The 25,601-nt window shown below is 40.4% G+C and overlaps 2 protein-coding genes across 3 annotated transcripts; one reads left to right on the forward strand and one right to left on the reverse strand.

Annotated features, from left to right (window-relative positions):
• Positions 1–620: 620 nt before the first annotated feature.
• Positions 621–7,742, forward strand: LOC110367629 (glial fibrillary acidic protein). The gene is made up of 12 exons (XM_021313853.2): positions 621–641; positions 2,501–2,880; positions 3,446–3,506; positions 3,844–3,933; positions 4,728–4,892; positions 5,197–5,322; positions 5,402–5,622; positions 5,708–5,751; positions 6,188–6,204; positions 6,301–6,344; positions 6,435–6,463; positions 6,872–7,742. The coding sequence occupies exons 2-12, from the start codon at positions 2,519–2,521 to the stop codon at positions 6,931–6,933; spliced, it is 1,221 nt and encodes a 406-aa protein (XP_021169528.2). The 5' UTR covers positions 621–641; positions 2,501–2,518; the 3' UTR covers positions 6,934–7,742.
• A 3,709-nt stretch (positions 7,743–11,451) lies between these two features.
• si:dkey-23a23.2 lies at positions 11,452–25,156 on the reverse strand. 2 transcript variants are annotated; one of them, XM_036128408.1, is made up of 14 exons: positions 24,870–25,156; positions 22,592–22,775; positions 21,862–22,023; positions 19,898–20,274; positions 19,666–19,816; positions 18,291–18,384; positions 17,318–17,662; positions 16,984–17,185; positions 16,784–16,882; positions 16,053–16,189; positions 12,757–12,822; positions 12,408–12,643; positions 12,046–12,255; positions 11,452–11,940 (listed from the first exon to the last, which is right to left on the reverse strand). In XM_036128408.1, coding segments are annotated over exons 2-14 (2,466 nt in total). In that variant the 5' UTR covers positions 22,593–22,775; positions 24,870–25,156; the 3' UTR covers positions 11,452–11,554. The 2 variants fall into 2 exon arrangements, with proteins under 2 accessions (XP_035984301.1, XP_035984300.1); XM_036128407.1 differs by having other exon boundaries at positions 19,666–20,274.
• Between the last annotated feature and the right edge of the window lie 445 nt (positions 25,157–25,601).

The raw sequence follows: 25,601 nt of genomic DNA on the forward strand, positions 1-25,601 counted from the left end.
CCGTGGAGAACCTGTTGCCTGAAAGAACCAGAACAGGTAGAGATGAATTTTTTCTTGGAGTGAGGCACGAGAGGGCGGGGCCAAGTTTGATCATTCCTGAACCTGTTTTCTGTCATGTGCGCACTGTCTAATTAGTTTTAGACTTTCAAAAAAATTCCTCGGATACTTCCAATTGTCTCAACAAAGGTGAACAACTCTCATCTGATACATTTTTTTTCACAAGAATTTCAAAAAAAGACGAGACAAGTTTTAATCATTTAATCTTTCCGTCCGAGATACGTCAGGGTGTGTCGAGACCTAAACATCTCAATCAGACTAATAAGCTGAACTTTACAGAGTGTTACTTTACACTTGCTCACACAAATACATTTAAACCCAAACAGGATTTCAAAGTTTAAAAAAATAAATAAAAGCACAATAGGAATGTACAAAACATTAAAGAAAACGTCACGAAAAACGTCACGATATTGATAGACAATAACCGCAAGATGTTATCAGGAATCATTTCCGGTGTTAATGCCATCGTCCAATCGTATACAAGAAATCTGGAGTAGGGGTGTGAACTAGATTTGCAATAAAAGGACAGAGCCTCCGCTGGAAAGCTAGAACCTCGTTCTGCAGAGTTTCTCCTCTAACGAAAGGTAAGATGGGATGTTTCTTTGCAGCTGTCCCCTTTCTGGGGATTTATTTAGGCTTGAACCTCACCAATCGCTATTTTACTCTACTGAAGCTGTGGTGTACAGTTCAAATATGCATCTTGATAAATGTCAGCGAATTCAGAGCTACTCCACCTGAGGTGTTTCATGCTAAATTGAAGAATGCTGCAGAAATAAGGCTACGTTCACATTCTGATTTTCTGAATTAAATGCTTCTGACTTATCTTGTATATAAGTTATAATTTCTGTTAAATTAGAAGTAGTTACATTATATCATAAGACTCTGATCTAATTTAAATCAATATAAGTCGCCCAAACCAACAATGCTTAATAATATGTTCTTAGTTTTATATAGCACACCTGTACTAGCGGACCTTCTGACCACTACCATTTATTTATGAGTAATTTGATAGATACCGTAATGTTCCTACATACCCTTATTTTCTCTACCTGTGGTGTCTTTTGATTGGATTTTATATTGAGTTACATTATCTAAGGTCTCTGGTATTTGATTTATATTTTTTGTCCTGTCCGATGTACTAATATAAGTATGAAAAACTGTGAATAATAATAAGAAGAAACAACTTATCTGAATGGTTTGTGACCCGAGAGTGACCAGCAACAGATGGATGGATGGGGACATGACATGACCGTTCAGACTGCTGTTGTGGATCAATTTGAAACCAAAGATAGTTTCGTAAAATATTTATATACATTGTCTTTCCCACAAAATCAGCAACAATTGATTGCAATTCAAGCTGCAGTGTTGAAAACTATCCGATATATATCAAATTTAGTACCACATATGGAAGCGACACAAATCAGATTTTGTTTTTGGGCGAAAAGATCGGAATGGGGGTGTTCACGCTGCCATGAAAAAGTCAGCTCTAGGTGACGTGGGCAAAAAGATCGGATTTGGGTTTGGATTAATGTGAATACTGTGTTAAAACATAAGTAAACCACATAAAAACGATTGTTTTATTGGAATGTTGTCATAACAGCCTCATTCCTTTGTGATATACAGCTTACGTCTGTCCTTCTACAACCATTACAATGTAAATAGCAACTTCCCCGTTCAGTCCTACTAAATAGGTTTAGGTTTCAAAATAAAGAAAAACATTAAACATTTGGCAAAGGATCATAGCAATTGAAATATATGCTCCATTAAAATAAATATATCTTAAAAACCATAACATACAAATTTTACAACCTTTATGGTTATTGTTTACTTTTAAAATCAGAAAAACGATTGAGGTTGTTATAACTCAGCATTTTTTTCCAGGAGAGGGCAAAGAGTTTGACATTGAGGAAAACAGTTTAATTAATTATAAATATTTTTGGAATAATGGTACTTTCGTTACATCCTTCTGTCTTATCAAAAACTTAAATCACATAACATTCAAACAAAGGACCACCAACATTGGAAATTAGACAGCATTGTTCCATCAGCCTGGCCTACTTTTACAGTAATTGAGAAGAATAAGCAGATTTTACCGCTTTTTTCCCTTGAACTCATCACCGCAATCGACAGAAGACATGTTGTTACACAACTATCTCTTCTGTCCGTTTTGAAGCATGTTTCGCCACGGTTAAAAGCCTTAAAAAACGAGGTGCATCATAAATTAACACAATCTGCCTCAATCTTTCAAATTTGAGTCTGACTGATGGATCCCCTCAGTCACTGGACAAAGTCAGAGCAACCAAACGAGCAAATGTAGGTCATCACTGGAGGCTATCCTGTTTGCATATTGGGGTGGTCACTGGGAGAAGTGGGAAAAATTTGAAAGACTGACCGCAAATACCCAAAGCATAATTTATTTCTGCTGCTGTTGCTACCCTTTCAGGTCTATAGATCCTTCATCATGGCCTTGGAAGCTTGCACCACTCAGATTACATGTCAAAATGTCTTTGATGAGCAAAGGGTCTTCACCGGCTTCTCCGACATCCTGGAAGAAACCCTGAAGATACTGCTGAGCCTGTGCAACGATGAGCCAACCAGGCTAAGGGAGCTGAACGACCGCTTTGCCAGCAACATCGACAGGCTCACTTTCCTGAAGGAGGAGAACCACAACCTGCAGGTGCAGGTGGAGCACCTGCGAGTCCATGAGACGAAGCGGATCTCTTCCTTGTATGAGGAGCAGATGAGCAAGATGAGAGAGGAGATGGAGAATCTCACTCGTCAAAAAGCAGAAACGGATCTGAAGTTAAAGGAACTGACTATCAGGTAGGAAGGCGTGTTCACACGCCTTGAATTTTGCACACTTTGTCACGTTACAGCTATGTTTATCGTGTTTTGTGGAGACTTCATGTGGAAGACCAGAACTAAGTGGGCGCGAAGCTGCAAAGTGAAAGAAAATCAAGGGTTTTACAAACGTCCTAGAAACAAAGCAATCTGAGAAGTACGGAGTGCATTATGCAATGCGTTGGAAAACTGCTACTACATTTCCCTGAAAGGACAGCGGTAAGTTATGTATCTGCTGACTCTGCACTTCACGGAGACTTTTGCACGTTGGTCTGTGTAGAAAAGCTCAGGCAGACCGGATGGAAGTCAGAGTTTGCTGCGCCATAGACTCTTGGTTTCATTTAGGTCGTCCACCCATGGGGGACGCTGGTGTTACAAGATGTGTCCTTTGTCCACCTGCGTCCTCAGTGCTGTCATGTCATTGCCCTTCTGCAACCGAGAAAACACCATGGTTACCTTTCCACTCCAAAAACACGTTGAAATTTGGACAATGAACATCACCCCAAAATGAAAACAAACGTATCTCCTTCATTTCTCTGTGATCCAGACTGGAGACCGAGACTAAACTGAGAAGAGAAGCCGAGGAAAGGATTGCCGTTTTGTTAAAGGTAAGACCTTTATTAAATGTTTATTATTCAAACGTGTAATTTTTGTATTATTTCAGCAGTCACTTATAAAGGAATCAGTTGCTGGATTAAAACAGTTGAAATTTGTCTATCTATCTATCTATCTATCTATCTATCTATCTATCTATCTATCTATCTATCTATCTCTACATATATATAGATATAGATATATAAAGAAAAATGCTGATAAAAGACAACATGCTCAGAAATATTGGCGTTATTGTATCTATTGATCTTCAGAATGCTTATTGATGAGTCCAGCAGTGCATTCATTTAAGTTATTTCTGCTATTTAACTTGAAGTGTCTTCACTGTTACAGGAATGCAACACTCCTGCTCTGGAAACCCATCTCTTCAAAATTAGGTCACTGGAGGAGAAGATTGCCTTAATGAACAAAATCTATGAAGAGGTCCTTTCTTCTATTTTTATTTTATCTCAACTTTCTGCTTTTCCTTTTATCAGACTAATGCGCTTTATGCCTGTTGGTTATGTCGCACATCAGTAGGGGATTCAGATGTTAAATTAGACAATCAATGTGAACTGACGGTCTCTCAATCCAGTCTAATCCGGGCCTGTTAAATCCAACCTAAACTGAAGTTTTCAAAACAGAACTAGGTCAGAAAGTTGGTTTTCGAATGACTAACAGTGCTGGGGAAAAGTATTAAAGCAAGATTAAATGCTAGAAACTCGAAAACAAGTACTGTCTGACTCATATTGTCTTGGGTACCTGAACTAATACAAGTTGTTCTATTGTTGGTCCTCTACTGTGGAATAACAGCCCCTGCACATAAGAGCGGCTCCTTCACCGGTCACTTTTAACACTCGCCTTAAAACCCACTATTATTCTTTGGTTTTTACCACTAGCGAGACTTAGTTTTCATTTCAAATTGGTTTTATTGCTTCTTTCAAGCCTTTTCATGCATGTATCTTTTTATAGAATTTTTTTAATGTATGTATTTATAGCGATGTACAGCCCTTTGTTTTAGCTCTTGACTGTTTTAAGCTTTTTTATAAATAAAGATGGTATGGTGATTAACAATAACTGATCAGGCTGTAGACCTTACATGTTGACACTTAGATTCAACAGGTTGACACTGAGACTGACCTTTCTGCCATCTGCTTAACACACAATGTCCTCTTTAATTGACATATGAATCTTTTATTTTATATATATAATTAATCTACATCATTGTTCTTCTGCAGAGGAACGATACAGAATACTGGAGAAAGATAATAACTGATGTGAAACGTGACAATGGAGGCCCCAACACTGACTGGACGGTGATTCTTACCAAAATACGGCAGGAGATGGTGAAGCTGATCGGCAACAGTGATATTAATGAGTCTGAGGTGTTGTACAAGTCAAAGGTAAGACATGTTTGGTTTATCTCACGCGTTTTTACGTAGAGTAGGGTCTTCAGCCTTGGTCCCCAGGACCCACAGGCCTTTTTAGATATGTCCCCGCCCCCACACAGCTGGCATAAATAAATGGGTGACTAACAGGCCTATGCAGCCCTTCATGGCTGCTGAAGTGGTCATGCAATCGGTGTTATGGAGTAGAGACATCTAAAACAGTGGGTTCCTGAGGACCAGGATTGAAGATCATTGCTCTCCGAGATAGAACAAGAGAAAGCGTCACACAGACACTTTTCTAAAACCTTTGTGCCTGTAGATCACAGAATGGAAGAAGAGGCTGCGTGTGAGAGAGGAAGAACTCAACGAGGCCCACCAGAAGATCTCTGAGTTTGCACTCCAGATCCAGAACAACAACTGTGAGATCAGCTCACTCCGAGCAACCGTACGTATAAGACACACGTGTAGTCCGCTCCCTCCTTTCCGAACTTGTAACGATCTCGCTTCTTCATCGAACAACTCAGATCGAGGGCCTGAAGGGCCAGATACTGAGAACGGTGGAATACCACAAGATCGAGACCGACGGCTTGCAAAAGACAATTTCAAGCCTCAAAGAAGAGATCAGCAGTAAGGAGAGTGAGATGGCGTTTTATGTCCGCAAGTACCAGGGTCTGCATAATGCCAAGGCAGTGATGAACTTGGAGATCACTGCCTACAAACACCTGCTGGAAGCTCAGGAGGGCAGGTAATGTTTAGAAACTGTCAAAGGTCGGACATTTTAGTTTTCCAACAACAAGTCTCACTATTCTACGCGGTGTGGTACTTTTCAGGATGAAAGCATCTAAGTCGAGCAACCCCAGCCAGATGATCAAAGGTAACTAAAAAACAGAAATCCTTTGGGTTTGATTGTAGGAAATAAGAGTGCACCCTCTTTTATGAACCTCCACGAAGAGAACAGACTAAAATACAAACCAGCCGCTTTTCCTTCTAGCTTCCACACTTAGCCACATCTAACCTCTAGTGAACATAAACGAACACAAGATTGTTAAACTCATATTAGTCCTTAAATTAGGCCAAAACCATAATCAAAAAAAACAAACTGTGTGTGGAAAAACTAAGCAGATCCTTAGTATCAGGAGATATTAGTGACAGCACCTCTGTCTGAGCCTGGCTTTTTACAGTTTAGCCGTCCTCTTTCGTCAGTGACACATGCATGTATAAACATTTGTCTGAAACGTATCTGGATGATTTGAAGACATTTTATTAATGCATGATGGTGATTCTGATGTTTTCTGGTTTTGCGGGAACAGGGGAATACTACCTTGAGGTATGCTGAATTATTGCACATTTTATTCTTTACTCTCAACATGGTAAGAGAGCTCCATCTTGTGACAACTTTTTCTTTCTCACCGCCCTTTAAAAGGCTTTCAGACGGGAGCATGGTGGAACGATCATAAAAGAAACCAGGTAATGTTGGCACAATAAATTGAATAAGAATGAGTCTTTTTCTTTAACAAGTTTTTTTTTTTTTTTTTTTGCATTGATAATTCTCTGCAGGATTTCCCAGCACGAGGAACCTGGCCAAGGTAAGAACTGTCCTACTGTCACATGAACGCATCATCACTCTGACACTGTTAAAATAATCAGATAAAAAAGAATGTTATCTGAAAAAAGTATTTTCATCCTTTCAAATCTCATTCTGTTTTTTCTATTTTTTTTACATTTTTGTTACACTCACAATAAATCAGATCAAACACATTTTAATAGCAGACAACGATGACAGATGGTCTTTTTTTAATTTTTTGTTAATGAAGGGAAAAAAGTTGTTAAAAAGTAATTGATTGTTTGTCCCTTTGGCAGTGATTAGTAGATCAAGCCTTTTATTGGCATCAAAGACCCGATCTAAGACCCCGGTTAAGGAGCGCTCAATTTCTCGTGAAAAGAAAACATAATTTAACGTGGGAGATTCCAAACTTTTCTTTGTTTTCCTTCAGAGTCAGCAGTGAGCATGACCGTCACGATGGGACAAGAAGATACAGGAACCAACAGAAACTAGAATATGAGAAGAATAAGACAAATATGATAAAAGTGGATAATCGATTCTTGTGATTATGCTTATTTTTCTTTTGTTTGATGTTGTCTTTCTTTGCCTGCTGGTGTTTCCAGTTGAACGTGTCCCACATGCATGAACATTCAACAAGCCTTTTAGATGACCTGCTTTGTGATTTATACTGCGACAATATAGTATTATATCAGCTCCATGTTATATGACACTACCATATAATTAATGACAATCTCTTGTATTTAACCATCACTAAAACAATCTAATCTCATTATTTTCCATTAAATGGCCCATCATTACTGACTGAGCTGCTTGTCTAAACTTCTCATATTCATATATATGTGTATGATTTAAGTAATGTAATTATATTATGTATCTTGCTCTCATATCCTTCAAACATGTATTTCTTATATTTGAATCCTGCATTATTTTTACTGTTTATTTCTTTTTAGGGTATTTCATGTCTGTTTCAGTGCTATGATTTAAATATCGAAGTAAAAAGTGAGCAACACAGAAAACACATTGTTTTACTGTTCAGGATGTGACTTGTTTTCTCTTAAATTCTTGTGGCTTTTGCCATCATATCACATAAAGTTTGTTATGAGATTTCCAACAGAGCCTTTGGGCCAGAATCCTCTTTTTAAACACCTTTTTCATTAACTTCTAAATTTCCAGTTAAGGATTTGTATACATTTCTTGATTTCCTTACAACCTAAGTTTGGATTTGGATAGTCTTATTAATATATTTTCATACAAATTATGTACCAGTTACATTACACTTCCAGAGATCTGCTTTGAATGTTCCCCAGTACAAATAAATAAAAAAATAAATAAAATGGTGGGTTCATTAATAAAAAAGCAGACAAAAACAAACCAAACCTCAGAATATTTGTCACTCTACGGATGTCCATTATCTACATAACAGAGAGTGTGGGACCCAATAGGCAGAAAAAATATTCATGCATGCAAATTGTCTTAATTTATAAAAGTGCTATTAATTAAAATCAGTCATTTTCTACCCATCTGACATTATATATTTCTGATTTAAGCAATATTTTATCAGCAATTCTATAATAAGCCATTTTTTATTTCAACATGTCGCCACTGCATAGGTTTTATTGTCTTTATATTTTCCACAAACTGACATGGTGAGATTAAAGAGATATCTACTGAACATTAAATAATTTAAAATGTGCCAAACTGCACAGCAATGACAAAAAGCAAGGCATTTTTTCCAAAAGTAGTAAACAGTCCTGTAGATCACATATTTTCTCATTCCTGCACCTGTCCGGTTCTATGTAGACAGAAAAATATGTTGCTCAATAAATCAAGACTAAAAAATGTAAGCATCCCTCTTCTACGCCAAGTATTATGTTCTGATTCAAAACACTAAGCTCTGGGTTGTTTATTATATACAATATTATTTAAACGAAACTAATTAGGGTCTAATTGGTATGATTTTACTCAAATAAAAAAAAATGCAGCATTTTATGAATACAGTTTTTACCAACTGAAATATTAATACTGATAACCTGAAAAAGTCAAAGACCAGGAAAGCTTCAAGAAAGAAAGCGTTAACAAGAAAGAGGCGATGAGTGTTCTGTACCGAACTATCTCCGAGCTCCAATCTACACATACAGAGGGCTTTTTTTTTTTTTAAATCATTGCTGGGGATTTTAAGCAGGCAAATCTGAAATCTGTTCTCCCTCATTTCTACCAACATGTGGATTTTGCAACTCGGGGTAAAAACACTCTAGACGCAGTCTATACAAACATTAAAGGCGCTTTCAAGGAAGCCCCCCGCCCCCACCTGGGCCCCTCAGATCATCTCTCCGTGATGCTAATTCCAGCATACAGGCCCCTGCTGATCAGAGCCAAACCTACAGTGAAGCAGGTGAGAGTGTGGACTGAAGGAGCAATGGAGGTGCTCCAGGACTGTTTTGAGTGCTCTGACTGGGACATGTTCAGAGCTGCAGCAACTTATGAGGGCAAGATTGACATTGATGAGTATGCCATGATTGTGTCAGCCTACATCAACAAATGCATTGAGGACGTCAGCACCACAAAGACCATCATCATCCGAGCAAACCAACGACCCTGGATCACTGATCAGGTTCTTTGAGCGCTCAAAGCACGTAACTCAGCCTTCAAGTCTGGTGACAAGGAGGCACTGAGAGCATCAAGAGCCAACTTGAACCATGCCATCAGGTTAGCAAAGCGAAACCACAGTCAGAAAACCCAGGAGCTTTTCCATGATGTCAGCAACACCAGGAGCATGTGGAAAGGCATACGCCCTCCCCCCAGTGGGGGAAGTTGATGCTGACCTTCTTAACGGACTAAATAACTTCGTTGGAAGGTTTGAGGCACTAAACAGCACTCCAGCAATGAAAGCTGTTCCCCATCAGGAAGAGGAGGTCCTCCGCCTTGACACTGCCGACGTGTGGAAGACTCTGAGGAGAGTCAACCCGCGGAAGGCCCCAGGTCCCGACAACATACCTGGGCGGGTGCTCAAGGAGTGTGCAGGTCAGCTGGCTGGTGTCCTCACAGACATTTTTAACACCTCGCTTGACCAAGCCACAGTGCCAGCATGCTTCAAGTCTGCCTCCATCATTCCGGTGCCAAAGAAACCTCTCAAGTCACCTGCTTAAACAACTACTGGCCTGTTGCACTGACTCCTGTCATGATGAAGTGCATTGAAAAGCTGGTGAAAGAACACATCATCTCCAGTCTTCCCCCAACACTCGACCCGTTCCAGTTTGCCTACCGGAGGAACCGCTCCACTGAGGACTCCATCTCCTCCGCTCTTCACCTGAGCCTAGCACACCTGGAGGAGAAGAACACGCACGTGCGGATGCTGTACCTGGACTTCAGTTCAGCGTTTAACACCATCATCCCACAGCACCTGGTGGGAAAACTGGAACATCTGGGCTTCAGCACACCCCTTCGCAACTGGCTGCTAGACTTCCTCACCAACAGACCTCAGTCGGTCCGGGTCGGACAGAACACCTCTGATGTCATCACCCTCAGCACGGGCTCCCCTCAGGGCTGCGTCCTGAGCCCCCTGCTGTTCACCCTGATGACACACGACTGTGTCCCCAGGTTCACCACCAATCACATCGTGAAGTTTGCGGACAACACAACGGTGGTGGGCCTGATCAGAGACGACAACGACCAGGACTACAGAGAGGAGGTGGAGCAGCTGGTGGGCTGGTGCAGAGACAACAGCCTGATCCTGAACGTGGAGAAGATGAAGGAGATCATCGTCGACTTCAGGAAGAACCGGCCCGGCTGTGGAGGTGGTCAGCAGCACCAAGTTCCTGGGGGTGCACATCACAACCTCACCTGGTCTGTGAACACCACGTCACTGGTGAAGAGGGCACAGAAACGACTTTACTTCCTATATAGGATGAGGAGAGCCCACCTGCCTCCGCCCATCCTCAAGACCTTCTACAGAAGCACCATAGAGAGCATTCTGACCATTCTCACTGTGTGGGGGGGAGGCTTCAGTGCCACTGACTGGAAGAACGTGAGGAGAGTGGTGAGGACAGCAGAAGGGATCATCGGGGCTTCTTTCCCCTCCATTAAAGACATTTCATCGCAGCGCTGCGTGTCCCGAGCCCGTAACATTATCAGGGACCCCTCACACCCCCACAATGGACTGTTCTCCCTGCTACTTTCTGGGAAGAGGTTCCACAGCAGTTGCTGCAAGTCCAACAGGTTCTGTAAAAGCTTTTTCCCTGCGGCCATCAGACTGTTGAACTGCTGAAGCTATAACTTGACTTTGTACTACATGAGTCCTGCGTTGTTTACATTTCAATTACTGTACTGTGAAATCACTGCTGCACTTTATCCTGCAGTTACTTTATTCTGAAATCCACTGAAATTCTCAAGCTGTATGAAAACGAAATTTCGTTCTGTACGCACTCTGTGCACACAAAATTACAATAAAGTTTGTCCAAGTCTAAGGATGAGACTCTGATTTAAGGGATGTGAACTTTTGGGATTTAAAATTTAACAAACTGTCTCTCTTCATCCTTCATTTCAACTAGTAATAAAAACATTAAACCAAGTGAATTTATTGCAAACCTTTTTGTTTTGTTTTTTTTACATTATATTGTAATGTATAATATTTTGGGCCTGGGTCTAATCCCCCAATGTAAAGGTTCAACAGTGAAAGTTTAGCTGGAATGTGATTTTTTTTTTTTTAATTAAACTTTCTTCAGAAATAACTTGTTTGCAGCTAACTGCATTCTGCTGACAGTGGGGCAAATAGTTTTAAGCTCATAGTTTGTAATGTGGCTCCATTACACTCTGATCAATGGTCTCAGAAAAAAGCAGGAGTGATTTGGATAATTCTTCAGTATGGCACATGCCTCGGTTTTAAATCCTAATGATTAAATGTAAGGAATTTCAGAAATAATCAACAGGTTAGTGTCTACTTGGCTCTTTGGTGTTGGCAGCTTTGAAAATAGTCTCAGAGCAAGAAATGATCCACTGTTTTAGTGCATAGAATAAAGTCTTTATTGTACATTTAAGTCCATTAGAACATTTAGAAAACGTTGCAATGTGCAAAAGAACATGCAGTGTGTATATAGATAGAGTGGCGAATGAACACTCATCCAGGCACTCGAGAAGACGTGCACTTGAGGCCGTAATTTAAGAGCAGCTCTTCACAGACCTCAATGTCTCTTGTGGCTCGCAAAATGATGACATCCCTCAGTCCTCCAGGGAAGTTTAACCTGTAGTGGACCGGCCTCAGGTTCGCCCCGTCGGAGGAATGACTGATCCTCCGGCCCATGGGGTCTCCTGTTGGGTGACACTCGCACGGGAAGGTCCGAGCGTCAGCGCACAGGTCCCGACCACCACCATGAAAAAATAAAAGCTTGCACGTATCATCCTGGGTCGACTCCATAATTTTCCGACCCTCTGCTGCTGTGATCACCTTGCCATGGTAATCGCAGACAATGGATCCCATGGCGAAGTGTTTGATGGCAACAACTCCTGTGGTAAAAAAAAGGAGCACCCATTGTTTACTATAGGAGTGCAACAGCTCAGTGTTTTAGTGCTAGATTAATGCTCGCCTGCCCACAAGACATGTTTACATACCTTGTCCATTTGTGCAACCAAAGTGCTTGAGGGCCATGCCAGTCCACTTTTGGCTATCGATCATAGCGAGGATCCATGGATCCGTCTCCGACAGCACCGGTTTCCACTTCGCCACGACGTCCTTGGGGCGAGGACAGTTGGAAGTCCAACCCTCTTTTTTGATGAGCAGTGACACCCGGCTGACAGTCGGGGGCCGTTTTGCAAACTGGGCTGTCAAAGACAAATGTTAAATGAATTTCTTGTCCAGATTTTCAACCGTGTTACTTTGATTTTAGAAATATTGTTAGCATAATCTCCTAGCATAATTTCCAGAACACCAATACGTGTATTCAGTTTTTTCATAATAAAGCGCATCAGCTTACACAAGAGATGCTTCTCCCGCTGGGCCAACTGCATAGACCTCCAGCGGTCATAGAAGGCTCTGTCAGGTGGAAACCCCGCAGCGATCAGTTTCTTTTTCGTGGGCGGGCTGCTACTCGCCGTCGCTGGGAAGCGTTGGTAAAACGCTCCGAAGTCCTTGTCGTGTTGGTCAGCTGGGCCTCTGCCTCTTTTCCGTTTCTGACCTCTCTTATTATTGGCCGGCTCATCAGAAGGAGAACTGAACATTTGAAAAGATTTCATAGTCAAACTTTGACAAGAAGCTCGACAGACGTTGGAAGCAGCTGGCCAACAGAAAATATATGAATGTTATGCGTTTTGGATGACACATACCATGTCGAGGTACTGGATCTTTGGGCTTCACAGACTTCTCTGCTTAAAAAGCTTGGTAATTCATACCTGCAACGAAGAACAAATCTCAGATTAATCCTCAATTCTTTCAGTTTGTTTTTCTTACAAAAACTAATATTATTTTAAATTTGTGTAGTACATAAGCCAGACTATCAAATTAATCCTTGAATTAATTTAAAAAAAGTCTCAACCTTTTTTTTGTTTCATCAATCCATGATTGATGAAACAAACAAGCCAATTCTAGAATGGGAATTTTTAATCTGCTGAGACAAGACAGTGCAAATATAAAATAAGGATTTATAGTTCACTGGGTGATATACGTTAACATAAACATAACATAACACAGATACTGAATTTGGAAAAACTGCAGGAAAAGCAACGATAATAATAATGGATAACTGAAAATGTAAGAAAATCACTTGGAGTAATGTCTGCTTAAAATTTTTCAAGGGTAAACTAAACACACGAGAACAAGAAGAAGATACTTGTTAAAGGGTTAATTTAGTTGGGGTTAAAATTATGCTTGGGTGTATTATCAATTAAACTAATGTTAGATGACTGAAACGGGTTTAAAAAAATCTATCTAGAGCAGTATGGAGCAGTTAAATGATCAGGGGGAGATGTTTTTAAAGAGAAACAAGGAGTTACTGCTCAAAGCATACTAAAGTTTAAAGGTTTGTTTCAAACAAGATTCAAACAGGAGACATAAAATACAACCAGGGTTGCTTACAAAAGCTGTCTGTTAAAACAAGCAGAAATTATTAAAAAATAAGAAAATAATGGGGTTAGAATTGCTCTTTGCTTTAGGTGAAAGGCGTATTCAAATAGAAGTCCTTTGGTTTGATGCACGTCAAGCTGAAACTGATTCACAGAACTACTTGCTGTCTCCGCCCTGGGCTACACCCACTTCCTGAATAGCAACCAATTATGACATTATGTGCGCTAGGGACATGCACAACACTTCGTTTTTCCTAGCTGAGTTTTTCAAAATAAGACAAAAGATACATGGGGCTGCTTCTGATTCATATCACAACATTATTCTGCAAATATACATAGTGAAGCTTTCTTTTACAAACTTAAGGATTTTTTCTGTTGGGCTTTTTAGAAAAATGTGAGGTGTTTTTAAAGCTGGTTCAGCAAGAAGTTTCTGAATGGTTTTAATACAATTCCTTGTTGAGACTTAAGTGTGCTAAATAAGGTGAGATGAACCTTGACACAGTAGCCATGAAATATATGATGATAAATGTCTGTTGCAGAGATTTTTCAACTGTTGGACACTGTAAGGTGAGACACACATGGAAAAATTTTGGTTAAGAATTATAGAGAAATGCTGCTGCAAATAAAGATGAACATTGAAGATTTTTCCATTAATATAAGAGTAATGCAAGATCTAATGATTACAGTAAAGGAGGTTAAGCTAAGAGCACGATAATTGTGAACGGAAATATCTGGATGTGAAAGTGTTTGAAGAAGGTAAATGACACAAGATTGGGAGTCTTGATAAGAACACAACTTACACCTTGTTTCTGTTCTTCAACAGTAAACAAGGCCTGGTGTCTGCCAACCATCTTCACAGAGCATTTTACTGGGGATAAAATGCTTATTGCCCGAGCCAGGACTGAACACTCATTAACATCCAACTAAATCGTTTTGTCTGCGCAGAGGAGCAAGAAAAGGACTTAAGAAGTTTGGGAGTAACATGCCAGAGAACTATGATTTTTTTTTTTTCTTTTTGCAACAAAGGACCAGTTGCCTGAGAACCCTGAGCGGATCACTTATGCGCGAATAGATTCATGTCTTCATGTGCTCAGACTGGCCTGACGGTTTTTTACTGCCGCTATTGACGTCACAAATGTTTCTATTTTTCTCTTTTCCACTGACTTCCATCACCATGTTTGATTTTATGTGTCATGATGTTTATACTGTGATGTTGCATTAAGTTGATCGCTATGGTTTTATGATTAAGAATGGAAACTGTCTATTACAGACACAGACACCAAGACCTACAGTTCTTGCAGTCCTTTTGCTTTGTTATATAGAGAGCCAGGATCTGATGGGTACCACAGATCCATAAATTACTCGGTAAGGCTACTTTTTAGATTCAATACAGGGTGTCTTCTCGCTCAGATTGGCCCAGAGTGGGATTCCCCTAGACTGGGCTGCATCAGTTTTTTACCATTTCTTAGACGAGATGGGGTTTTTCTGGTGAAGACTCAGCCCGCCCTGTGATTCCCCCTACTGGTACTCTTGGATTTGTGAGGTTTGAAAGTGATGGATGTTTGTCCATGGGAATGGGGGGTGGAGGACCAAGTAGGAGGTTTCTTGGGGTGGAGGTAGAGTAGACGAATTTGGCCTTGATTACTGAACAGTCTTAGCTTACCTAGTTTAAAGTAAAATAATGTGCACACAGGAACCTAAAACAGGCCTAGCTCAAATAGTTGAACCCTAAATTGTAGATAAAATGCTTGGACTGTGGTCTTGAGTAAAAAATGCTGAATTATGAAGTATTCAAGCTGATTGATGCTACGATGTTTCCATTAAGGATCGTCCGCCCCATTTCTGGAAACTGGCTAACGGACAACTGGGCTGTTTTTTTTATGATGTGCCATTCGGGCATACCAAAAGAGATTGTGTGACCCCAGAGAGTGGGGTACACAATCGGTTGCCATGGAGATCACAGATAGACGGACTCTGGAAGGCGGAAGCTGATGTGCTTGGAGTGGACAGAATCACCAGCTGTTCTTGGAGAGGGACAGACTGAGAGCTGTCGTTCCACTGGTTGATAATCTTTGGTGATGTGCCATTAAAGACACATCATCAGGGGGTCTGTTAGTATATTAACGAGGTCAAGTGGAACAAATTGTTTATCACATAACTGCCTGCCACACTTGGATAACACCGGACAACAAGGAACTGACTCATCTGTCTGATAGCGTCCCGGAGTTGACAAAGTTTATCTACTGATGACGCAGTTTGGATATGTACGGCCTTTTAATGGGTGTTAACCTAAACTCCTTTATAATGTTTGAATGAGAGCAATCGGGGCTTCTTGCCGATCAAGACCCAACAGCAATGATGTGAATGTAACTCTTTCTCTGTCTTAAGTAGATAAAATATAACTAAAAGCATACTTGTCTGTTTTATGCGTCCTACATTCAAGGTAATATTTAAGTGGGGGTCGCCTGACTGGGTAAAAAGAGCTGGGTCCACTCAGGGTGTTTCACCGCCAGAAGGGTCAGATAGACATTAACAGAATATATGATTCAGCTAAAACTTACTGTTCATGCAGACGCTTAAGGTCAGTTGAAACGCAGCCCACCGGTTTTCCTTGTTTGGACAGGAAAAATCTGGCCTGGTCATCCACACGGCCCTGCAGACATCCTGAACGAACCTTATGGAAGTATGTGTCCAGCATCTGTGGAGATCAGATAGGTGGTCAATGCTGGATTCTGATGCTACAGTAATTCATAAAAAGTCTTATTAGGCTGCTGGAGAATTTATTATGACCCCCCCCCCCTTTCATGGTTATAATTAAACTAAATCATCATCAGTCATTCATTGTCAAAACCTTAAACTCAGTCATAAAAAGAAACTAAATCATCAGTCATTCATTGTCAAAAAAAATCCGTCATAAAAATAAACTAAATCATCAGTGAATGTCAGAATTTATAAAAAAAAAACATCATTCATAAAAATAAACAAAATCATCATTCAATGTCAAAATTATTTGAAAAAAAAAAAAACATAATTCATAAAAATAACCTAAATCATCAGCTGTTCACTGTCCAAATTATATAAAAAAACATAATTCATAAAAATAAACAAAATCTTCATTCAATGTCAAAATTTATTAAAAAAACATAATTCATAAAAATAAACTAAATCAGTCGTTCATTGTCAAAATAAAAAAAGTCATAAAAATAAACTAAATCATCATCAGTCATTCATTCATTGTCAAAATAAATAAATAAAAAAGAATCAATCCCATTCAGCCTGTCAGAGAACTTACAGCAGAGTCCTCCTCTGTGAGTGAAATTGTCTCACTGTTCTTTGAGATCCCCATGTGGATTCGTCCCTCAACATGTTTTTTGTTGAGCCAATCTGAAGCCTGGAAACCAAATAAAGAACACAATGGGGATTAATGACATGACTCCAGGGGTGACTGACGTTCTACACACTGAGGAAACACTGTAGAGCAAAAGTACTTACTGTGAGTGCCATCACTGCATCTGGTCGCTGGAAGTATCTTAGGACCAGGATGGCTTCGCAGAAGTAACGGAACAGAGTGTTCTCGTCGTCTTCCACATGCTGCTGATCCAGGAGCCTCCTCTGTATGTCCAATATGTCATCATGTGACACTCTGAGGACTCTCTGGCAGTCTTGGAGAGTCGGCAGAGCAGGCCTACAACGACTAGATGTCACAAAACAAAAACATAAGGAGGCCAGTTTGAGATGTTTCTGTATCGGTGCCTGGCAGCATTCCTAGATTTACATTTAATGACATGCATTAACTGGAACATAACACGAGTGAATAACAACTCACTTTTTGTTGTGTGTTTTAACTGCAGCGCCTGGTGGGCTGTCACTGGATTCAGCAGGTACGTCCATGGGGTCATTAAAAATTAAAAAATTCCTTTCACGGAGGTCTTCCAGAAGAGCCTGTCTGGTAGCCTCATCAGGGTACCTCTTGACCATGACGTTGTAGTCCCAGGTTCTGCCTCGGAGGGTCCAGGCCTTCATGGACTTTTTGGCTCGGTCCAACTCTGCCTTCCTCTCCTCATTGGTTTTGTTCTTCATGCAGATCCTCAGGTGGAAAGACAACCGGTTCTGTGGTCTGAAGCACTTCAGGCAGGTAATGATGCGGCGATCCGCACCATTACCTCTCTCACTGTGAGAGGGAAGGTTGACACTTTAGTTTGATTCAAATCCTTCCATAAAAGACAATAATCCAGTAAAACTAGGGAGCTGATTGGGAGGGGGGGGATTAGAATGACAAAAAAAAAAAAAAAAAATCAGCACTCACATTGCCCCACCACATTTACCTATGTCATATAAAGAAAAACTCTGAAGGTGAAACAGATTCAAAAGGGTCCAGACTGCAGTCTCTGTAAAACTTTGTTTTTGGATTTTAGGCCATGATAAAATACATGTTCTTGTCAAATTAAGGAGTTTCATAACCCATTCCTAAATTAGAAACAAAATACATGTAGCTTGAAGTTAAGAAAAGATTAAAAATAATTTAGTTATTAGAGAGTTTTAGCAGATTTTTGGTCATAGTAGTGTCAGCCAAGAGGGCACACTGGGTACAGCAGTGAGGCTGTAAAATAACAGAAACAACAGATTATTTTTTACAGATATTAGTACGAGTTTCTACAGTTGCACACATGAAGATGATCTGAACTTCCCACTTAGGAGCCACTCTTCCCAAATGAAAAAGCAGGTTTACAAACAGGGGAAAAAAATACAGGAGGAATCTTCTGTGTTGAGGAAAGCCTTTTTCTTAAAGAAATTAATACCTGGTGCCACTGCGGCGTCGCCTTGTACGTCCACTCGGTGGTCCCTCCCCATTCTGCAGCCGCTGAGAGGGGCGCTGGCCTGATGACTGATTTTCTTTAAAATAAAGAAAGTCAAATGTGAGAAAGGACAAAAGATGAGTTACACAATACATTTTATGACATGATCAGTGTGTAACAACGTACAGCATTATGCTGATCATTACATACATGGTTGGCCTGAAATATTGAGCCTCCCATTTTGTTTTTAGAATTGAGGGACTGGGCTTGCGGTACAGAGGAAGATGTAAGCTTTACATTTCTGCATCATTAACCTTATAAAAAAGTGTTAAAAAGCAGTGCAGGAATACTAATTTTACCATGATCTCCTAGAACGGCACTCATGACTTAGATTGCAAAAATCGAGCTCTCAAAAACAAGGGGGGAAAAAAAAAAAAACATTAAGATGGGGGAAATGTTACTTAAAAAACGCAAAAGTATCTGCCAACAGAACAAGAGTATTTCAGGCCAAAAAAATAGAAACAAGTGAAATTCTCTGACATAAAAGCCGCCTGGTAAGAAGAAATATCTTCTCCGACTAAAGAAAAAAAGTATATGTTCCCTTTAATTAATCTAAATAATTTTAGTAAGATTTTTGTTTTTGCAGGGTAAATGAAAGCTGGCTGAATTAAAGATTTTCAGATGGGGGACTGTCTGCAGGGCTAGTCCTGTTATAATGTATTTTGTGGTAAAGCTTGTTATTGGACCCGATTTGTGTAAATAAAGTGCCAGTGAAAGGTCTTAGGCTATATATTACCACATTATCAGTGAGCAGGGCCTATGAGTCAGTGGCAAATCTGCCTGTTTGGTGAAAATGTATCACCTGGGGAGATTTTACCCCGGTCTCAACCAAAATGGTTGGAGTCAGCTGTGTGATGTGTGCGTCTGCTTTTAAGATGCCAGGTGTTCTTAGAACTGTGTTTGCAGCACAGAGGAAGTTTTAAATGTGTGCATCGTTAAATCATATGTGAAAATGCTGGGCACAAATACACACCAAAAACTTCTGACCCCAGGAGGACAGGCGTGCCAAACTGAATACACTGTAATGCTGCTCAGGGTGGCCTGATTTATCTGAGCCTGGACTAGTGGCAGAGGAAGTTCTAATCTGTCATTTAGCTTTTTAACGACAGCAACTTTAGGATAATTTCACCTCTAGCGGCACAATACGAACGCCTCCGACTATACCCAGTTCAGAGAGAAAACCAACAAAATACAGTCCTATTCCATTATTCCTAGCTGCAGTATTTATTTATATTTATTTAGATGAGACTTGATGATGATGATCAAAATGACAATTTAGCTGCAACACAGGACACAAATAAACTAAACAAATCCTTACTGTTGATAGGAGCAGCAATTGATGGAGACTTGGTATCAGTCTTCTCCTTCACAAGGAGCTGCTCTCCTTCCTGATGGACCCCGGGTTCCTCCCTTATTTGAAGGAGCTGTGATTCCTGCTGCTCCTGCTCATGACTCGGTTCTTCAGGAGCCTCCCCGGGACTCAGTTCTCCGGGAGCCTCCCCGGGACTCGGTTCTCCGGGAGCCTCTCCGGGACTCGGTTCTTCGGGAGCCTCCCCGGGACACGGTTCTTCGGGAGCCTCCCCGGGACACGGTTCTTCGGGAGCCTCCCCGGGACTCGGTTCTTCGGGAGCCTCCCCGGGACTCGGTTCTTCGGGAGCCTCCCCGGGACTCGGTTCTTCAGGAGCCTCTCCGGGACACGGTTCTTCGAGAGCCTTCCCGGGACACGGTTCTTCCGGAGCCTCCCCGGGACACGGTTCTTCGGGAGCCTCCCCGGGACTCAGTTCTTCGGGAGCCTCCCTGGGACTCGGTTCTTCGGGAGCCTCCCCGGGACACGGTTCTTCGAGAGCCTTCCCGGGACACGGTTCTTCGGGAGCCTCCCCGGGACACGGTTCTTCAGGAGCCTCCTCTCTAACATCTGCAGCCAACACTGAAACACATTACATGCATTATGAACAACTAGATCTTCACAGTGTTACAACAATCGTAAAGATGCAATATGGAGAGAAGGATTTGATCAGCAGAGTAGAGAAAACTGAACCTCAGGAACTGACAGTTTAAGAGACGTGAAAACAGCTCATGGGTGAAACATATGGGAAGGATTAAACCCACCTCCGGAGGCATGCTCCCCCAGAAGCAAATGTTGTACTTAATAATTTAAAAGCACTAATCTAGAGCACCTTGATAGAATAATAAAGCAAAGTTACAGGAAGTAGGGATGGGTACCTTTCACATTAAAACCTATACAGTACCGATACCTGGGAATCGATACCGGTACGCAACGGTGCCAATTGTTGGTACTTTTATATGTTTGAGTTGTTACTGTTAAGTTCAGGGAATTGTTTTAGTGTTTCAGAGAACAAGAGAAATATGTTAAAATATTATATTCAGCTTTGTAAATCAGGGTGGGATACATATGCAATGAGGGAATGGAGAGGCTCTCCTCTTTGCTCTGACTACAGGTGAGTTTCAGGCAAAGGTCCACTGCTCATTAGCAAAGTGCTTTCATTTGTTTGGGACAGTTTGGTTTACTCTGATTGCTCTTTTCAACCAGAATAAAAAAAGCAATGTCTTGTTTTATGACATTTTAATTTAGATATGTTTTCTTCTATTATGATTATTACTATAACAAGTTTTTCAGTTTTCAGTCATTTGAGTGAATGGAATAGGGCTGGATGATACAGAAAAAAAGCACATCGATAAAAAAAAAAAAAATCATATTGATTGATATCAATAATTATCAAAAAGATTTAAAACCATATTTTATGTGCAGCTTAAAAAATAAATCATTAGTGTTCATTTGTTGACTTGGCTCTAATAATAAAGCTAGCTAGTGTAGTCACTAAAAGCTAATGTTAGTTTGCATCAGCCAACGCTGTAGCTCTAGAGGGTAAATGTCTAAATAAAATCAAGGTTCCCTTCATTTGTGCACGTGTTCTCAGCTCACCATCAGTCACACATCCTGTCTCTCTTGGGATTACCCCCCCACACACATACACACACACTTTTTTCTCATCAGATCTACACGATTCACGTAGGTGACCAATTTCGAATTCAAAATGGCGAATTTCGTCAAAAGGTGAGTGATTTTCATGTCTGGTTTCCACCTAAAAATGATCACTGGTCTCTTTAGTGTCATTCTGTTGTGGAAATTCAATGCAATTATTCTGTTAAAAGCATTTAACTGTTCATATTACATAACATACATATTAGGCAATTCTACAGCTCTGTCAGGCTATAACGCCAACAGAATAAATCAAAATAAGGTGGTGAACAAACATTTGGAATGACATCTCACCAGGGATAATCTTATCTTCCTGCATCTGTTATTTATATTTTAAAACGTTAGTAGGGTCTGTGTCATTTTAGCCAGTTATTAGACATGTTTTGAAGAAATCGGATCAGAGCACGCACAAAGCAGACGGAACAGATATTTTGCCTGATTGGAAGCTCATGAATCTAGTTAGTTTTGACTTTTAGCTGCAACACGGGACACACAAACTAAATAAATCCTTACTGTTGATAGGAGCATCAGTTAATGGAAACCTGGTATCAGTCTCCTCCTTCACAAGGAGCTGCTCTCCATCCTGATGGACCCCGGGTTCCTCCTGTTCCTCTTTAATTTGGAGCGGCTTTGGCTCCTGCTGCTCCACCTTAGGACTCTTTTCTGCAGCCAACACTGAACACATCAATGCATTAAGAACAACTGGACCTTGACAACAATCCTAAAGATTCAATTTAGAGAAAAAGATTTGATCAGCAGTGTAGAGAAAACTGAACCTAAGGAATTTACAGTTTCTAACAGATGTGAAAACAGGTCATGGGTGAAAAATATGAGAAGGATTAAACCCATAGGGAAATCCAGGGCGTTCTCCCCCAGAAGAAAATGTTGTACTATTTAATTTAAGATCACCAATCTAGAGCACTTTGATAGAATAATAAAGCAAAGTTACAGAACTGTAGTGATGGGTACCTTTTTAGATTTAAACCAATACAGTACTGATACCTGGGATTCTACCTGGATACCTGGGATTGAAGCTATGTGTGAGTTTTAGTGTAGAAAAAAAACTATAATAAAAATCTATTATATTCAGCTTTTTAAATCAGGGTGGGATGCATTCACATTTGTTGATTTAGTTCTAATAACGAAGCTAGGAAGTGTAGTCACTAAAAGCTAATGTTAGCTTGCGTCCACCAACGGTTTGGCTTTTAGCTGCAACACACAAATAAACCTCACAAATCCTTACTGTTGATAGGAGCAGCAGTTAATTGGAAACTTGGTATCCGTCTCTCCCTTCACAAGGAGCTGCTCTCCTTGATGGACCCCGGGTTCCTCCTGTTCCTCCTTTATTTGGAGGAGCTCTGACTCCTGCTGCTCCTCCTCCGGACTCTGTTCTTTAAAAGTTTCTACTCTATAGACTGCAGCCAACACTGAAACATATTACATGTATTATGAACAACTGGATAATGACAATGTTACAACAATTGTAAAGATTCAATTTAGAGAAAATTATTTGATCAGCAGTGTAGCGAAAACTGAACCTCAGGAACTTACAGTCACAGCCTAAAAATTATCACTGGCATCTATAGTGTCATTCCATTGTGGAAATGCAATGCAATGACTCTGTTAAAAACACTTAATAACTAAAAATGTTGCATCTGTTTTTATATCCATTTTAAAAACGTTAGCAGGTTATTTATCTTTTATAGCCAGTTAAGTTATTTGAGCCACTGTGGAAGGTCCAAAGAGCCACTTGTGGCTCCAAAGCCACAGTTTGCAGACCCCTGTCAGAATGGGTAGGAAGAGCTTTAATAGACCAGTTCATTGTTATTGTTTTGATGCGGGTTTTTCGCGCATGCGCGCCAGACTGGTAGGCAATAGGCGGACACAGTGGCGGATGCAAACAAGGGAAACGACGAGTTCTTGACATATTTTTCTTCTTTAGATAACGTATCACAAGATCGTTTTGAGAGTAAGTTGATGGTTGATGGTATCAGGTTGCCAGATCCACACAGCAAAAGCCTAAAAGGGATGGAGCGAGTCTGTGAAATGCTTGCCAAGTGTTCCGTACGGTGACATACACAGCTGCCTTATAAACACGCAGGCCAGTACAGACGAGAGAGCACGAAAGGCATGAAACCACTGGATGGCTACAATTATTTCATATCGGGACATGTTCAGACATGTTTGTGTAACATACGAAAGCAGAGTCGAACACAGACAGCACCTCAGCAAAGAGGAAGACCTGCCACTGATAGGTTAAAAAAACAACATTGTTCACAAATGATTATTTTGGTGTTTTTGTCTTATTATTTCTTTTCACGGACTCATGCCAGAGGGTTTGCATACATTGTATATGTACGTATATTATTACGAAACGAACGTTTACGTCTTGACTTAAGTATATATCCTTATTTTTTATTTATATCAGTAGAACAATGACCAGTGCAAAATAAAATTGTATTTACCGGAGATGAAGTGTAGAATGCAAATTCTGTCACGGTATGATGGCTCCCACAGTCGACTGGGATTGTCTGCCTGCGCCCTTTTTATTGAAATTATCCATTTCTTTCTTCGTCCGTCGGTAAACGTACATCCGACGATTTGGAATGCCTCTGTGTGCAACCGGCAGCACAACAAGTCGTAGGCATTGTTTAGATTCCAAAAATAAACTAACTAAAAGTACACTCTAATTCACCCGTTTTGTCATGGCAGTAGACGAGAACAGTACTGTTTTTGCCTACCCGCGGGACCCGGATGTAGCGCGGACATAGCTTGTGACGTCACGCGTGAACTGGTCTATAAGAGGAGCAGTCTTGGTAACAATGGCAATTCTGGAGGAGATGCAGAGATCAGCGGCTCAGGTGGAACAATTTGACCACAGAACAAGTCTTCTGGTCAGTCTCCAAAACTGGGAATTGTATGGGCGAGTGATGAATGGAAAAAAAAAGTCCTGTTGGAGTTTGTTACAAGCCATGTAGGAGATACCTCAAAAATGTCAACAGATGAGACTAAATCAGATCAAACTAACAAAAGCTTCATGTTTGGCTCAACAACCAACACTGTTCATCACCCTGACAACTGCACCCCACATTATTGTAGCCATTTTATTGACTTATTTATTTGTGTATGTGTTCTGAATTATGGCAGGATTGGTCCTCCATACTAAGAAAGATCTCATATAAAGGTAAATTGTAACTCCGTGACTGAGAGCAGCTAGACAAAGGAACGGTCTTGGACCGTGGGAAAACTTATTGTCACCACGTGTTACCACGTTGAAAGACACAACAGACTTAGTATTTAAAGACGGCTTTTACATGATTAACATATTGTCAAGTATGAAGCCACATATCAATTTAGTCTTTTTTATATACTAGTTTTTAGATACTAGTTATTCTTTGGACCGAGAATATCTAGATTTATTTTTCCATGTCCTCCATGTATAAGCTACTGCTATTAGCTACTAGCTAGCGTCATCTTGTTAAATGGTTTCTGTCTCTGTTGCAGTGTAGTTGAATACAAACCTAATCTGTGCAGCAGAACTTTAGGGTTGAAATCAGCCTCCATGATGTCGAGACGCAGTTCTTCTTCTTTTTTAGAAGTTTTTGAAGTCTCTCCTTCTTTTCCTCCCAGCCGCTGCTGTCTCCACATCTCTGTTGTTCTCTTCTCTTGAAATGTTGCTTTAACAGCTACTGAGCAGCTAGAGCGCAGCTTTCACCAAGACTCAACCAGACTAGAAGAGATGTAAAAGCTTCCCTCCACAGGTGAGCTAATGAAGCGCATGCTTCTTCTTCTGCTTCTTCTTCTGTTTAGTGGCGGTTGGCAAACAACTATATGGTGCATTACCGCCACCAACCAGTCAGGACAAACGCTGAAGCGCATGCTTCTTCTTCTATTGTGTTTTCTGGCAGTTTACATACTATTCGCATTACCGCCATCAACTGGACGGAGATGTAATTTAGAAATATATTTTCCTATATATCTTTATATCTTAATGAAACTAAATTATATCCATACTTACACACTCACACATACATACACACTAAATCCTCCCAGCTAATTCTGTATCTTTTAAATATTTAATAAGTGCTTTAATTATTTTATCTGATTGATGCTTCCCGAACAAATCAGCCATCTTTACTGAACTCCCTATTACCCTTTCCAGTTCTTTCCTCTCTTTTATATATTTTCTACAACAAATCAAAACATGTTCTACTCCTTCGATTTCTCCACAATAAGAACAATTACCTGTTGAA

Source organism: Fundulus heteroclitus, chromosome 24 (genome assembly GCF_011125445.2).
Source record: "Fundulus heteroclitus isolate FHET01 chromosome 24, MU-UCD_Fhet_4.1, whole genome shotgun sequence".
In the NCBI taxonomy this organism is placed as follows: domain Eukaryota; kingdom Metazoa; phylum Chordata; class Actinopteri; order Cyprinodontiformes; family Fundulidae; genus Fundulus; species Fundulus heteroclitus.